The sequence below is a fragment of the Bidens hawaiensis genome, unplaced genomic scaffold (genome assembly GCF_021521415.1).
Source record: "Bidens hawaiensis isolate Kalapana, Puna unplaced genomic scaffold, B.hawaiensis_p1.1 tig00038626_1, whole genome shotgun sequence".
Taxonomy (NCBI): Eukaryota; Viridiplantae; Streptophyta; class Magnoliopsida; order Asterales; family Asteraceae; genus Bidens; species Bidens hawaiensis.
In genome coordinates, this window is record NW_027496792.1 from 82,890 (window position 1) to 101,222 (window position 18,333).

General features: G+C 32.9%; 1 protein-coding gene across 1 annotated transcript; it reads left to right on the forward strand.

Moving 5' to 3' along the window:
- Positions 1-12,301: 12,301 nt before the first annotated feature.
- On the forward strand, positions 12,302-14,505 carry LOC143590530 (uncharacterized). The gene is made up of 10 exons (XM_077070983.1): positions 12,302-12,382; positions 12,456-12,549; positions 12,640-12,689; positions 12,781-12,924; positions 13,032-13,092; positions 13,206-13,258; positions 13,335-13,427; positions 13,548-13,611; positions 13,693-13,800; positions 14,178-14,505. The coding sequence occupies exons 1-10, from the start codon at positions 12,356-12,358 to the stop codon at positions 14,408-14,410; spliced, it is 927 nt and encodes a 308-aa protein (XP_076927098.1). The 5' UTR covers positions 12,302-12,355; the 3' UTR covers positions 14,411-14,505.
- Positions 14,506-18,333: the final 3,828 nt, after the last annotated feature.

An 18,333-nucleotide genomic window follows, 5' to 3' on the forward strand; every position in this document is an offset into this window, starting at 1 on the left:
TAATGATCATAAAGTTCTTGAAGATATCTGTTAAAATTATCCTTCGCTTCCGTCGACAACTTCGGGTCGATCTCGTGCATACCCATGTTGTCAACTATTTCCTCGATCAATGTCTCAACCCCATTAACATTCCAATAGGGTTTAAAGCGGCGGCACAAGTAAACACCGACGGTATGTCTTCATAATATTTTAGGAACCTTTCCTTCATTACCTTAAAAATATCATTGAAAGTTTGTTCTTCTCTCTCTAAAATTCAAGGAGATGTTGTACAATTCTTGCAACACCCAACAACTAGTAGGATAATAAACCCCCGATAACTTAGTTGTCGCGTTTTTGAAAACATTAAGATACTCCAAGAAATAACGGAGATTGGCCCAAACACCGTCGGGAAGCAAATCGGCTTCGCACCGATCAACAAGATTGTTATGAAAACTTTGTAATGTTCCGTTGGGTTAAAGCACACTTGAGCATATGACAAGTTGATTTCCAACGGGTTGGAACGTCCCAATTCGGCCCCAAATATTTTCTTTCAACCGATTTGCAATAGTTTTTATATTCAAGATGCCTTCTTTTACCACTTTTGAAAACATCTTCTAACATAAATCTAAAGCAAGTCAAATTGAGTACCATTTTATCATTGCCCATACCTTGTTGAACAACTAAATTGATAATATTTGCAACACATCGAAAATGAAAAAAAAATCCGGAAACAAGGTGGTGAATATTTTATGATAAATTTCGCTGCATTTGAATTGTTTGATGCGTTATCAAACGACATCGAAAATAATTTTTTTTCAAGTTATAAGTCATTATTACCTCATCTATAATTTCAAACAATTTATCGGCGGTATGTGGGTACAGGAAATTTTCAAAAGCGATGGTGCGTTTTATCAATTGCCAAGACATCGGATCAACTCAATGAGCGGTGACACAAATGCAGGATTCCGGTATCCCGTATGGTGCCGACCAAACATCACTAGTTAAACTCACACTCGCTTGTAAAGTTTGAAAAAATTCGATTAATTCTTTTTTTGCACACTTCAACAATTTGAAACAATGACGTCTAAGGGTAGTACGACTTACATGTCTGTATCGCGGTTGTAGAGTTTCTCGAATCATGGCCGTCAACTCGGGGTTGTCAAAGTGGTTAAACGGAAAACCTTTTTGAAAAACCAACTTTGTCATTCTATCATGAACTCGGTTCATGTTGTAACGAAAGAGTGTACCATCTTGACCCAATTCGACTTGGTCAGTTGCGGGAACTATTTTCAAGGCCTTGCAAAATTTATTGTCGATGTGCTTTTTTAAAGTCGATTTAGAATCGTGCTTTAAGAAAGTGTCACAAAATTTGCAACGAGCCTTAACGTCACCATTGATCAAATCAACCAAATCTCAATTCTTCCATACATCTTCGTTGCGGGTATGCGTAAAGACCCGCACAACTTTGGGGTCTCCTTCAACACGAACTGGGTCAATAAAAATGGATGTAGAAGCCTTCTTGTTAGCCTTGTTGGTTCTTGCCATAGTGACAACTAAGAAGTGGTGGAATTGAAAAAAATGAAGGCGTAGGTTGTTCGGGGTTGTAAAACGAGTGTAAACCGAGAAGTATTTTTTAGTGTTTTTGATTTTGGTGGTAAAACAATGGAAAGGAAATCAATTTATATGGTTTTTAGACATCAAAAACAGATTCCAACTGCTATAAAACGACTATATTACCGTCGGAACCGGTTCCAACGGCTCTATTTGAGCTACAGGCTGCATTAATTGGTAAAACCCGGCGGAACCGATTATTCCGGGTAGGACCCGGAACCGGTTTGGAATCGGAACCGGGTAGGAACCGATTTGAGAAATAATATGAAGAACCGGGTAGGACTTTCGGGTATATAAATACCCAAACCGGGTATTGGGCCCACCGGGTACGACTTGGAACCGGTTCCGAGTCGGGCACACCGGTTTGGGTCCGGAACCGGTTTTTTGTGCACATCTACTCATTAGCTTTAGTGCCATAATACATATCTTACAGTCTTACCATCGTTAAAAATAAAATAAAAGGTAACTGAAAAGTTTCAGAGTGTTAGTTAGGCAATCCACAATGGCACAATGCGGAACTTCTTTAAACCGCTACCTCATCTTCATAATTGAATCTAGCCCGATAAAAATCTAGTCAAACCGGTCAAAAGCCGACCATACCTGCAGGTGCGGTTCTTACCTGACCCCGTTAATGACTTTTTTGACTAAACGCAGAACCTGTTGTTGCAAAATTAGAAAATAGTGAATGGAAATTAATTTTTTGAAATTATTATTATTAGACTTTTCATATGGTGTAACTCTTAAGTAGAGTTACTTAAGGGACTTGACTAATTTATTAGAGTTCATGACTCTAGTTAATTTATAATGAAGAGAGATTCTTCATCATCCATGACTCTTGTATATATGGTAGGCTAAGTGTCTCATTTGAAGATGCAAGAAAAAAGCATTAACTTGAAAATACAAGGGAAAATGTATGCATACATGAAGAGTTCTTAGTGAAGAAGAAAGTCTTGAATACCCATATATTGAGAACCTATAGAGATGAGTTTCTCTATTCGATTCCTCTACCTTTCATTCATTTTATTTTTTCACAAGTTCTAACACTAAAATTTACCCGATGTAACCTCGGGCGTGTGGACATCTCTGACAGTACAAACTGCTTCGGCTGTTGTACCCTGGGAGACAGGCGCGTTGTCTTATGTAGATGCGCGAAATCTGTTTTAAGGGAAGCGTGTTGAATACGTGCCTCAACTTCAACCTCAACCGTCAAATTTTGTTTTGTTTATTCTTGCAGCCAAAGAGACTACTAGAAGCCGTTTACGGTAAAAATGGAAAATTTAATTTTAAGTTATTGTCAGGAAGATTACAAAAAGATATTGTTGAATAAAAAGTTGAAGAATTTATCATTTGAAGTTCTTGAGTTGAATCATTTAACATATTTATTGTGTTTTTCATTGTTCATTTTTATTTTGTATCACGGTATTTGTACTACTTATTTTATCAATTTAATAACGAGATCATCGTTATTATTTGTATTAATTTTAATATAAAAGGTGACCATATTCTTACAATCTTAAAACAGATTTTGTGAGATTGTTAAGGCAATCCTAAACCTTTTTTTACTAAGGATATTAGGTTCACCGAAAATATTTAAATTATTTTGTGATTGTTGCAAGAATCTTGTATATTTGTTTTTGAAAGTATGTATGTAGTACAAATTGTTGTGTATGGATTTATAGAGATGTGGTAAAATCTTAAATCCTATACTTTGACACAAGATGTGAATTTATAGAGATGTTGTACAATCTTAAATCTTATACCATGATACAAGATGAATGGTTTATGTTTCAATCATTCGATTTAGGACGGTTTTTCAATCGTTATTTTTCTAACTTGTGTGTTAGACTGGGTTTATTGGTGTAAACCTATGTTCATTGTGAAAATTAAATTATCGAATGGACATGTTAGACCGGATGTATTTTATAAGCAATACATTTTGTAAATGCTTCATTTCCTAACATGTGTGTTAGAATTTCTTACAAGTTATAAATTGTATGGTTTAAAACATTTGTCCAAACGTCTCGTTTCTTAAAATGAGTGTTAGAAGTAGTTTATTTTATATAAACTAATAAGCCTTATAATGATTTTTGTAATCATTTATTTCGTAATGAATGGGTTTTATAACGGTTTATGTGATCGTTTATTCCTAATGAGTGTGTTAGAAATAGTGCACGTAGACGTCCATCGGGTGCATTTTAGTGAAATAATAAACATAGACTTCCGTGTCTATTTATATTCATCTCATTAAGTCACAAATAATTAAGCATTAACACGGTGTTAATGGAGCGACTTTTGGGCTATACATTAGAAAAACCAACATGTAACATCACGAAAATATCGGATAAAAAATGTCAAGTTTTTAAAGTAATAGGACCAAATTTGAAAAATCTGATTTCTTAACCTATCGCGATACACAAAGACATACACGATGACGTGGTCTGACAGGCGATGACACGTGTCTCCACGTGGCACACGTGGCAGGTCTACTAGGTTACGCGACACGCCTAGTCGCGATACGCGATATCCTCCAGATAGGCCCATCGCATATCGCTATCCAATATAATATAATAAAAGGATCCGTTAACCCATCGTTATACGCGATGGATCCTTGGCAACACCCATCGCGCATCGCGATTGATCATCAGATCAGCGACTATAAATAGGGCCACCCGCCCATTCATTCATCACACAAATCATATCTCACTTTCTCTCACTAGAAAATCCCACTCTCTTACTACCTCGATAAGCGTGCCCCGACTCTCCTCGTAATTCGTACCCAAAAACCGAAGTTACCTCAAATCACGTGCCATACAACGAAGATGTTGCCTTGAAGTACGTGCCACCCGAGACGACCCGACACATCACCTCAAAGTGCGTGCCAAAAAAGAATTGACGATCAACAAACATCGATTTGCGTGCAAGGAGGGGTTGACCAAGATTTCTTGAGAAACGTGAAAGTGTCTAGGTGCTGCCCAAAAGTCTAGGAAAATTATAAGACGACCAAGGTAGGGGTAACGCCCGAATAAAATATTAATATAATATTAAAGGCTTAGACCTAGTCGAAGGTATACTCGATACCTCGAGAATAAATAAAAGAAAATATAACAAAGAAAAGATTAATAAGAAATATGATTATAAAATAAATCTTTGTTATTAATATTATTTAAGTTTCATAAATAATAAAGAAATAAAGTATATGTTTCTTCAAGAAGAAGAAACGTAGTATTTAGAAAAGTAAATAAGTAAAACTAAAGGTTTAAACTTGTTATATAAAGAAAAAATATTTTGAACTAAAGGTTCGAATAGAAATTATAATCGAGGTAAAGATTATACAAAAATAGACTAAAGGTCTAAAGCTAGATTGTAACAACTTGGATTTTATATTACTTTATTAACCATTACCCGACACATTTCACGTTCGAAAGATTTTATCAATGAAAATATTGCGTTTATCGAGTAATTCTTATTTTATTCTAAATTGTTTATTATATATAAATGAACTTTCAAAAGGTTGCAAAGCTAACCCTAAACTAAGATTTTGTCCAAATATGTTTCCATTTCCATATTATAAGGACTAAATTGCAAATTGTATATTGTTACTCACCAAACCCGTCACCCTGATCTGAAACCGTTAACCCGATACCCGATTATCTTAACCGTTTACCCAATATAGTTGCTTGGACCTAAATTCTCATACTATTTTGGAAATTGATCATTGTAAATCTTTCTTGTGCCATAAACGAGTTGTACCGACATTATGAGTTAGGAAATTTATATATTATTGATTTGTAATACTTAATTTACGAACGACCGTCACTCGTAAATCAATTGACAAATTAACGTTTATAGTAATGAAATTAAACTTGCAGTTTGTATCCTTAACCCATCGCATATCGCTTCCCCATATTCAATTATTTTATCCTCGTCATTTGATTTGGTGTTCTTGACCTGTTCAAGCCGTCCCTGCCATCATCAAATTAACCAGCTTCGAAGCATTGTTTAAGGTAATTGATTGGTACATTAAGGTCATTTTTAATCAATAAGCATAAACCATAACTTTAATCAATCGAACATTGAACGGTTTAATCAATTGTAAATTCTAGGGTTCATAATCAAATTAGGGGTAATCGGATCTTGTTTATAAACTTATGTATTCATGATATAATCAGTTAGCAGCTTGGCTGTAGTGTGGTCTGCGTTCATGTACTGAGCCGGACAGGGACGCAGGTTCGAGCCCTGGCCAGCCTAGTTTTTGGGTATTTTATTTTTATTAGTTAGTTAAAGTTTTTTAATAATTAATAAACACATTATAATTAGTATTAAATATCAAATAAATGATATTTTTGTTAAACCGACATCATAAATTTAACAGTTCGTGTCAACTAATCTCGTTACAAGATTTTGTATATATATGTGTGTATATATATATGTATATACTTTAAATTTATATTTTTATTAAAACCCAGCACTATAAATTCATGTTTCTCATCGTTGAATGTCTTTATAAACTTGCTCATATATATATATATGTGTGTGTGTATATATATACTAGTTTTTATCCCCCGTATTACGGGGATTGTTTTATATTATTTGTTTCTAATATTTATTTATTTTTTGAATATCTATTCTTTTATTGTATGAAAGTTAATAATATACTTATGGTTTGATGATAAATTATTTCACAAATAAATAAGATGTTATAACCCGATTTAAAAGCTATATGGTTTTGATGAGACCAAAGACACGTTTATTTTTTTACTATAAAATTGGTGTTTATAATTATAAATAATATTTATAAAAGTTAATAATATACTTATAGTTTAATGAGACCCAAGACCCGTTTATTTTTTTTACTATCAAATTGGTTTTTTAATTTAAATAATATATATATCTTTTTTAAAATAAATAAGATATTAATTTTTATTATATCCTATTTTATAGGATTTTTACATCAATAATTTGGTGAGAATAATTTTTAATTTAATGAGATGTTATAACTCGTTTAAGGAATATCTGGGTTTGGTAAGACCCATACCCATGAATTCGGGTCAAATGCATAAGAAGCCTCCATTTAAAAATCAAACAATCTGGTGACTTCAAAAAAAGGGGGAGCGACCACATCGCGACACCTATGATTTTTATGTCTTCATTTATATATTATATATATATATTATATTTAGTAAACTTATTAAATAGATTTTATTTAAAAGATTCAAATAAAATGTTTATTTATATATTATAACTAAATAATTACATATGTTTATGATGATTATCTATTTATTTATATATTAGTAATTTATTTATTTAAATAATTAAATGTATATTTAAATTAATTTATTTTATTTAGTTTGTATATTTAATTATTTATTTATTTCGATTTTTATTATTACAAGCATATCTTATATCTTAATTATCAAAATTATTTATGTATATAATTATACGTTATATCATGGGTAATTATTGGGGAATTTATAATTAGGGTGCTGCTAAACGTACCCCCGCTTACACCATTTTTATTAAATATACACCCCTAACTTATTAGAAAAATTATTATTACCTCTTAACATTATTTATATACATGTTAGTCCCCACAACATTTTTTTCACTTAATAATCTTCGCTGCATATATCAAATTAAAAACTATCAAGTATTACTATTAATTTATTTTATTAGTATCAATATTGTAAATATTTATAATATCTTTTTTTAATTTTAATAATATATATATTTATAATATCCTTATTTTACCTCTTATCTTCTATAAAATAAACCCGAAACTCAAAAATCTAAAACCCTAAACCTGAAACCCTAAACCCGAAAACCTAAAACCCTAATCCCGAACCCTAAACCCGAACCCTAAACCTGTAAGGCCCCGTTCCCGGTGCCTCACATCTGGTCGTTGGATTTACTCATTCACGTAGTTCACAATCAGAGTTAATTAAAACTTTCGCGGAATATAAAAACTGTAACTGTTCATTACAAAACAGCTAAACTTTCTTTAAAACCATAACATAAAATATCATATTTAAAACATCGTTTCTTCAATCTTCAGATGCCAGCCGTTCAATCCATGCCATGTGTCATCCTCATGCCCTCTCAATGAACATATGTACCTGCGTGCATACTAAAAGTCAGCTACGCTGAGTGAGTTCTAGTTAATTAGGCAACATACAATTCGTTCTCATACATTTTTACACGTATCCGAAGACACGTAATAATACTGTAACTCTGTATAATTATCCATAAGAGGAACGTCACATAATATCAAATAAGGGAATCAGTACTACTACTCGTACTGTATATGTTTTCCATGAAAGGAACAATCTATATATATTATCCATAAAAGGAACACTCTATATATTATCCATAGAAGGGACACTCTATACATATATTATCCATAGAAGGAACACTCTATACATATATTTGCCATAGAAGGAACACTCTATATATATATTATGTGAAAATAAATAAATGAACTGTACAATGTTTGCTTTTGGTATGAATATTATTTCGTTTACTCTTTTTTTTGGCTTAACTAAGATTGTGTGATTTTGTTTTAATATTCATGTATCTATTTTTGTAAGTTGTTTTTGAGCTGTATGTATATGTATGGCTATATGTATGTCTTTTTAATTAATTGAACCTGAATGAAGCCAAGTTGGTTACAGGCAGCACAAACTTGGTCAATTAGTTGGGACCTATTGGCAGGGTGGTACATCATCGAAAGGTCAATGACAGGGAGTATGGTAGAAGTTTGGTCAACAAAGGCTGATTTTTGTTGTTGAGAAGGAGGAAGAACATACAGTTGATGTATGTTTTGTTGGCATGTTTGAGTAACTGCCATGACACTGGTAAATGAAATATCTCTCTTGACTTCCATTCTCTCTGTTTCTCTTCTTACTGAAAGTTAATTTTGAAGGTTTGAATATTTTCATCAATCCTTTGTTTTTATAGTGTTTTCTGGTCATTGATTGCTTTGTTATGTTCAATGTTGTTGGCGGCTTCCACAATTTATAATTACTTTATTAGTAGTTGTTCTTTGTTAGTTTCATATATCTTAGATTTTAACTTTTTAAGTAGTGGCTAAAGCTGGTGAAAGTAATAGATCATAGTTATTTAATGTTTATTTAGTAATGCAATTCATTAAAGTATTGGTGAGAACCTTGAGTATGATATTACAAATGCACTATTTATTTGAATAGCTAAACCTTAAGATGGGAGTTTATATTTAAGAGTATACATTGAAAAGTTTTAAAGAGAACATTAGTTAGGCCTTGGACAAGGATATCTTGTTGCAACAGAGGTACCATGGATAATTTGGTAACAGTCAACTGTTTGGCTTTTATTAGGAAAACTGCAGGTGTTGAATAAACTAAAACAAATAGATTACATATTATTATATTAATTTCAAGGTTTTTTGTTGGTTTAAAAGTAAGGTTGTAAATGGGTTTGTTTGGTTAATCTTGGGTTTTTTCATTTATAAAAAAATTTCGCGAATATACGTCTAAGCCTGTCGCCTTTATATTCTGGAGCAGTTTCTGTTTAGAGAGCTTTAGAGGTTCATTTTGTGTTCATTAATTTAATGAATATTTAGTACAACTTATGTCACCATAAGCTAAATACAAAATTTTGCAGGTTGGAGTTAAAAGAGATTGACCTAATATTCCAAACTTCTACTTCAAGAAGATTATTTCAAGTCAACATATCATGAACTGGCAAAAAAAAAAAAAAAAAAAACAAGTGCTTCTAAGAGTTATTCTTCAATGGAAAATTTGGCAAGCAGTTTTTTCGGGTCTTAAAGAGTCATAAGAGCCAAGAGAGCTTTTAACAAAATCGAACAAAAATATGTAGAAATCATTAGCACGTAATTTCATTTCCCGCCTAAAATGTATAACATCAGCATTAAAGACGAGACTTATTTAGTTTTGCGTGACATAGATTTACAAAAAAGTGTTTTATGATGATAAGTGGTAGGTATTTTCCTACAGCAAACTTGCTTTGGCATATATTAAAGATGTGTTTTGCTACTTTTGTACATAGTCTGATTGTCATAGCAAGTCGTATTCGGATCCTGCTGCATCGTGCAGGTTCCTATATATATATATGGAGAAAGTGAATATGAGGTTGTTACACACCTAACTTAGATATGAATCCCCAAACTACATAGTTTTGATTCATATCAATTAATAGTTAATCCCCTTTTATCTCCATAAATTTATCATCCCCAATTTGTTATATATAAACCATTACAGATCGATAACTTAATTTGTTGAAATGTGAATATTAACTTACTAATCTATGTTATTGCATTAACGAAATGGTTTTTTTATTATATGTTTATTGTAGTGTACACAAGAAACTCATTGTTTCGTGGACTATGAAATGGTGTCCAACTAATTTATGTCTCTTATTAATCTTGTTATGTATTCTTTTATGAAGTGTAACACATGCATCGATAGCATTTTGTTCATTTTTAACACCCACCAGAAAGCGAGGACTCTTCTACCACTCGTTAGATCCAACTCAACTATATTAATCATTTGTTCATTTACACGCCCCGCACGCCGATCAGATCCGCTACTACGTGCTAAACAGTTACCGACTGAATCCTCGTAGCATCAGCCCCACACCGCAGACCGAACTCATACCAACCACATTCCCCGCCGCAACGCGCGGGCACACTTACTAGTTAATATACAATATTACAAAACAAAAGAAATGTTTTAGAATGATTTTTAAACAAAGTTTTGCATGTTTTAGGTGTGGCGGTGCAGTGGTGACTGTCCGGTGTGTTCTGTTGCCGGTTGACAGAGAAATGGAAGAGAAAGAGACAGAGAGAGGAAGAAAGAAAGAAGAGAGAGATGGTGAGAGAGAAAGGGAAGAGATAGTTTTAAATATAAAATAAATTATAAAATTATTAGACTACTCTCATGGGCATTGCACATGATAAGATTTAACGGAAAAATTTAACTTGCTTGGGCCTAAATGACTTAACGTGAAAGGGATTTGATACATGAATTATGTCTTTGACTATTTGTTTCGATAAAGGACGTCTAATGAAAATCAGACCAAACATAAATGACGTCTTTTTCTATTTTGTCTATTTTTTTCACAGTGAGCCAGTTCAACCGGTCCGGTTCACTGGTCATACCAATGAACCGTTTTGAGCCGACCGATTTTTGAGAACCGAGCGAATTGTGTAGAACCGGACTGATCATATGACTGAATCCCGGTCTGACCGTTTGAACTTATCCGGTCTCAAAAAAGTTGATTGAGACCTTTAACGTAGATGTTTACAAAATTGAATATTTTTAACCGGTTCTAGTAAACAAAGGTCAAAGCCAGTAATCATAAGAAAAATAACCAAACAAAATATATATATTTCTTTTACAAAAGAAATCAGAAAACGAAAACCCCTTTCTCTGAAAATTCCACAAGTGGGTTAAACATTAGAAAATAGTAAACCCTAAAACAGCATTCAGTTTTCTTCCTCAGCGCTGCTTACTGAACTTGAGGCCTGGATTTGTTTGTAGGTATGACCTCAATTTCTTCTTTTAATCTGTTTGATGTGATGAATGCTTATTGTAGTTAAAACCAACGTGGAAATGACTAATTTCTCCTTTATTATGTATATATATATATATGTGTGTGTGTGTGTTGTTCAGTTATAGCTGCAAAACACCATTCCTTGTAAAACTTATCATCTTTACTTTTATCTCTATGTGATTAACCTTTACCTTCATTGATGCTGAACATTGGGTTTTTAGACCACGACTGCCCTCACCTCGTGTTGTACCAATCCAATCGATTGTTAATCGCATTTTGTTTCGTATAACAAGTTTTTCTATTTTTCATTTCTGTTTGGTATCTTCTCCTTTTGTTAATCAACCAGCTGATTGGAGACTTAACAATATGATCATTAATGAGCCTGCTTGTTTCTGTCTTATGATCAAATAGATTTCGCTTATATTTAGTATGATTTTCTTAAAAATTGCCCTGCTTTTATCATAAGTCGTTTTGACCCAAAACCATTTTGTTTTTGTTATTTACTTGTACCTTCTATTCAAAAGCTTATCAAAATTTCAAACACTAATTCCAGTCGGTTTTGAATTGCGTAATGTGCTCCGATGCGTTTTGTATTAAAAAATACTAAAAAAATATTATACCTAATATTTTAACTTTCAAATAATAAGAATAAGAAATTCAGATAATAAATGCAAAAAAGTGTTTACAATATAAATAAAGACTCACTAATTAGCATTTTAAAATAAATGAAGACTATATAAATAGAAGAGTTTTAGAATTTGTATAGCAAATAGGAGTTGAATTAATCATATAAGAGAAAAAAATAAAATAAAAAGAGTGAGTTGCAAAATAGGGATCAGTGAGGGCTGAGGGTTTTTATAACTGCCGTCTCCAACATTACGACTCCCTCTCCAACCCTTTTCCATCATCTCCAGGTAACTACAATCTTCCGACCAAATTTCTGTTTGAAAAATTCAAACCCATCAGCCATTACACGAAAATGGCGCAACATGTATGTAATCTCTACGCATCATATGCTGCGATGCGACCAAACCTTCGCATTATGCGCGCATTTTAAAACTCCACTTATCCATTTATCACTAATTTATTTTGTTTCTTTTTCTAATTGTACTCGTCTTCCGTTTAAGTTATTTTTGTAAATAAGATGTGTTTTAAGTGCTTATGTTTTATCATTATCTGTAGGTTTGCTGTATTCACTAGAGGATAATCAAGTGCAGAAATGGGAAAAGCATCAAGAGATAAAAGGGTATTATTTTTGTTTACATATCTTTCGATTTTATGATTTTCTGTTATGTCTTAATAAAATAATGAGCGCATAGGATATCTATTACCGCAAAGCAAAAGAAGAAGGCTGGCGTGCAAGAAGCGCGTTTAAGCTCCTTCAAATTGATGAGGAGTTCAACATCTTTGAAGGTGCATTTAAAATTGCCTCTGAAATATTATTATTAAATTAAGCTAATTTGGCATAATATTATTCACATTTATGATATTTTTAACTTTCAGGAGTTAAGCGTGTGGTAGATCTTTGTGCTGCACCTGGTAGCTGGAGTCAGGTATGTCACACTATTGACTATACTACAAAGTCAATTTGTAAGTGAATTTGTATTTTCATTTATATTTAATATTCATATCTATCTTTTGTAGGTTTTGAGCCGTAAGCTGTATCTGCCAGCTAAGCAGTCATCTGACCTTCCACTTATTGTGGCGATTGATTTGCAACCAATGGCTCCAATTGAAGGTGTTATTCAAGTTCAAGGAGACATAACAAATGCTAGAACAGCTGAAGTGGTGTGTTGAAATACTTTGCGTCTTTTTTATTTCTTACAAGAAACTAAAAATACATTATTTTGTGTGTGCCTTTTTATTTCTTTTTCATTTTTTTTATGTTTGTTTAGGTCATTAGGCATTTTGATGGATGCAAAGCTGACCTGGTTGTCTGTGACGGTGCTCCTGATGGTGAGATTAGATTACTAATACGGTTCTGCGTATTTGTTTTTTTTTATTTCTACAACTTATATAGTTGACTGTTGACCAATCTTGTTGACCGTGCTTCCACTTTCTAAATGCAGTAACTGGACTTCATGACATGGATGAATTTGTTCAGTCACAACTGATATTGGCGGTAATTGATTATAATTCTTGTTCAACCAATTTCATATTTCCTGTTCAACCAATTTCATATGTATTTTAATTTTCAGGGGTTAACAATCGTCACCCACATTCTCAAGAAAGGTGGAAAATTTATTGCAAAGATCTTCAGGGGAAAAGATACAAGCCTCTTATATTGTCAGGTTCAAAAACATCTTTATGATTATTAACATGCTATTAAGTATTAAATAAAGTCCATTTTGTGGTACCAATACGGTATTTTCAGCTAATTGAAATGTCTTATGGTATATGTTTTCTTGCAGCTAAAACTATTTTTCACAGAAGTAACTCTTGCAAAACCAAAAAGTAGCCGGAATTCAAGCATAGGTGTGTTCATTTAAAGAGTAAATAGTTGCCTCATTCATGAGATATGACTAAATTTTTTCTTATTTTTGATTTAAAAAACAGAGGCATTTGCTGTTTGTGAGAATTATTCACCTCCAGAAGGGTTCAATGAGAAAGATTTGCATCGACTCCTAGAGAAGGTCGGGACTCCATCTGGTGCAGACGACTTAGGTCTCTTTCTTTCTTTATATTGTGTGTGTATGTTGTATATATATATATATATATATCTTTATTATTTTATTCTTGAGATTTAGTATTTGAATTATTATTATTATTACTATTATTATTAGTATTAGTAATATTTATATATTATTGTTGCACTTTGATTTCCTTTGTATTGCTTCAAAAACATATGTACTTTAGAGCTGAGGGTCTCTCTGGAAGCCACCTCTTTATCCCTTTGGATAGAGGTACGGTGTGCCTACATCCCACCCTTCCCAGACCCTACTTATAGCTTTGCTGTTGGTGGGACTTCACTGGGTATGATTGATTGATATATTTTATTCTTGATGATAATATAAAATTTATTGTTTTTTGTGAGATGACAGATTGTAGCAGTGGATGGTTAGAAGGAGCAAACAAGGTTTATATACCATTTCTGGCTTGTGGGGACCTTAGTGGTTATGACTCGGACCGATCGTATCCGCTTTCTAAAGCGCCTGATGGTTCCTACAAGATCTTGGACCCGGTGCAGCCTCCGATTGACCCGCCTTATAAGAGAGCTCTGGAAATGAAGAAGGCTTCAAACCATGGGTTTGAAAAACTTTCCCTTGATTCTTGATTTTCTTAGCTGGTCATACTTATTTGTCATTTTGTACTTTAATTGGATGAATTTAGTAATCATTTGAGATTGTTACAAGTAGTGGTTAAAAACATTTTAAAGGATATGCTGTAGATAAATTATAGCATATAAGTTAAAACTAATACACTCTTGTGTTTATCTCATTGTACTTTTAATAACTGATATCGTTAATCCGATTGTGTTACTATGAGCATGATCACATGTGGATTGTGGTGCTGTGTCATTGATCAGAATTTATTACTTGAATAAGCTGTAGAGGTTGGTTCCTAACGTCGCACTTTTTGTGTCATACGTGTTGGATTATAAACAAAGATATTATTTTTAATTAATCGGTCTTGATTTTAAAATATGTTTTAGCCTGGTTAAGTTAAGTTGTTACTAACAAATATTAAGGAAGCAATCACAAATTAATATTAGGAAAATAAAATCTTTTATAAGGTTTAATCCATTGTTCCAGATTTTGGATCAAAAACAAAGGGAACAAGGTTGTTTTACCTTCACAATGTGGGTTATGGGATTTCGAGATAGATTTGGTAAATAACCCAAGGAATCTGTCACACCAATCAACTTTCTGGTGTTTACCAATGAAAGCTTTTTCAAGAAAGAAGACATTCTCCAAGGAAGTTAACATGATAATTCGTATTATTTTTGTTTTTCCCTCCTTTTTGGTTGGTTTAACTTACTAGTGGGGGCTCCAAGTAGGGCGGTCGATTCATGTTACAGAACGAACAGAATAGGTTTTGGGTCGGCTGGCACGACCCGCCCCGCTTTCTTAAACAGTTCAACCCGAACCTGACTAATTAAAAAGTGGGTTGACATGTTAACCCCTTTAAGAATTTTAGAGAAATTATTTTTTTTAAACAGCCAACAAACATTAAAGTAATTAATATTTTGATTTTAGAGATAACAAGGGTTAAATTTTAAGGTTAAATACTTTAATTTATAACTTTTCATATATTTGTTAACTTTTAAAAGTTAAACTAATTATTTTTTAAATTATTTATATCCATTCTTCAATTCCAATATTTTTGTTTTATTAGTTCTAACCGTCTATTCTTTTATTATTTCCATTAGTTTGTTCCTATCTTGAGCAAAATACGTGAATCTAAGTTTGTTAATTTGAAGGAGAGATAAATACACATAAACAATTAAATGTATCACAAATTATTTAAAATGTTTTTTATGAATAAGAGTAATTGATTGTTTAGGTTATTATTAAGCCACTAAGTATTACTCGTATTCATCAATGAACGTAAAATGTGTTGACCCCAACACGACATGGATTAAAATGGGTCGACACTACACGCCACGGATAAATATAGGGTTTGGGTTAGGAAGAATCTCAACACGCAATCCGCTAACCTGAAACGTATCAACCCGCCAACCTGACACGATTGATACGCCTAGCTCCAAATAGAGGCATAAAGGAGTTAAGCTTACCTTGAGCTCGGCCTTTCAAACTTAAAGAGCTTGGGCTCGAGTGGCGTGAAACTTTGTGTTTAAAGCTTAAACTCTTTTTATACTCGTGGTCGTTTGTTTTTTATTAATTATTTAACTAGTTATTTGTTATATAACTATTTTTATGAGGGATGACCCTGGGTTGTCAGGGTTCGAGTCCTGATTTCACCCGGTTTTACCGGCTCCTCGCTGTCGTGCCGTTTGGCGGGCGTGGGGGTCGGGTTTTATCCGGTGAATCCCTCAACAGGTGGACCGCTAGGGGCTCCGTCCGTCCGGACTAGTGGCCGGCTCAGGCTACCTTTAGCCAATGGAGGCCGCGTACGGGGTACCCGACGTTACTTAGTTGGCCGTTCAAAAAAAAAAATATAACTATTTTTATAAATTTATTTGATTATTTTTTTATATATTTATAATTAGACATATAAAACATATTATTGTTAGAAAAATAATATATAATTAATAATATTGGGTGGGTCCAAGCCAGATCCCGTTGAGCTTAATTTTGTTAGGAGCTCACCTATACAACAATAGCCCCAAAAGTACTCGTGCCCAATCGCCCCATGATATATAGGGTGGAGGCCTTTACAATTAGGATGGGTATGTTTGACAAAATTAGCTGTAGCTGGAAGTTGAAAGCTGGTGGTTAGAAGCTGTAGCTTTTTATAAATATTTAGGTGTTTGGTAGAGTAGCTGGAGCTTTTAATAAAACTAGTTGGGTGCTCGCGCGGTGCATCGTTTTAATTCGAAACATATTCTGACTTGACCCTTTCGACTCGAAACCGTACCAACATGAACCGAACTAAATTAGCTCTTTTTGCATCGACTCGTTCCGACCCTAATTTGGTCTTACACATGACCCGGGCTTGCCTGACTCGGCTTGTTGTCGATCCTTACCAATATTCACATAATATGCTAATTTTTAAACTTAAAGAAGTATAATAATATGATACCCAAACTAAAGAGAATAAAATGCTCGTTTTTATAATGCAATTTAAATATTGACGTGCGAAAAAGTTATGGTGTTTTAAAAAGTCATGAGGGTAGTTGGTTTTGAATATGGGTTAAATATGTAATTATTATATGAATTAACAAAAGATTATGAAAGTTTAAGTACCAAAATTGTAAAATTTAAACTTTTTCTAAATGCTAGTAGTATGAGCTTTTAGCTGTAAGTTTTTTCTCTTAACCTAAAAGTTTCAAGCTACTCTAACCAAATAAGACTTTTCAATAACTATGAACTATTTCTTAAAAGCTCCTAAAAGCTCTTCGCCAAACACACCCGATATCTCCTTGATGATGGCTAGATCAGATACAACAAAAGAAAAATCCACTTCAAGTACCCAATATCCTTTAAAATCCATTAATGTTACTGATTATCACAACCAATTCGAGATCAAAATTACGAGTAAGAAATATCAACGGTGGAAGTACATAATAAATGTTTAACAGAATTAGGGTTTGTGATCTTTAAGGTTAGTTGAGCACACGAGTTAGAGGCCAAAAGAAGGTGCTTAATGAAGTAAATATCTTCAAGGTTGCAGATTAACCGCCCGACTACAAGGAAATATTGATTCCCGTCTCTAGTACTAATTTATTATTAGTCATTCAATAGCCTTCCAATAACAAATATTACCATATAACGTGGTGAACGTCCATGTAGAATCTCCATTGTAGACGACCTTAACCTTATTCAATTCATCAACGTAAGTCGTAGAGCATTATCTGTTCCTAAATCCATAAATACACTAAAACACATTACATTTTTTTTTATCATTTTCAATTAAACAATACTTTTTTATACCTTTATGACTTTATCATTACCGTTTTCTTTTCCTTCACTCACAACAATTTTCAAAATATATTAAAAAAATTATATGGGATGATCAGTAATTTTTCAAATATAAAGAAAAATCATTACGTTTTCTAAAATATAAAAACTTTGCACTCATAACATCTTAAATCACTCTCTAAATTATAAAAACATACTGCACATAAAATAGAGGGTTGGATGAGAATGCTCTTACACACTAAAATCATATGACTCGATTTACTCGAACACAATTTTTTCCATCCATTCATCTAAACGTGTCAAACGATTTCAAATAGATTAAACGTAGGTACCTGATATAATTTATATTTTATTATAATTTTAATCGAGTTGATGGAAATTAAACGTGTTAAATCCATTTTTTTTCAATTCTCAAAAGCATTATGGAAAAAGTCAGTAAAACTCCAACCAAGTTCACGGATGACGCCAATGAATAAGCAAATACTAGACACCAAATGGATTTGGACACTCGTGCCGTTAGGGATATAGTGAACACTTTTGGATTGAATGAACCGATCAAATATGCAAAAACATAACGTCATTAGCCTTGTCACATGATATGAATTCTTTATGTGACTTCCCTTCATCATGAGAAAAAGTATTGGAATATGATCAT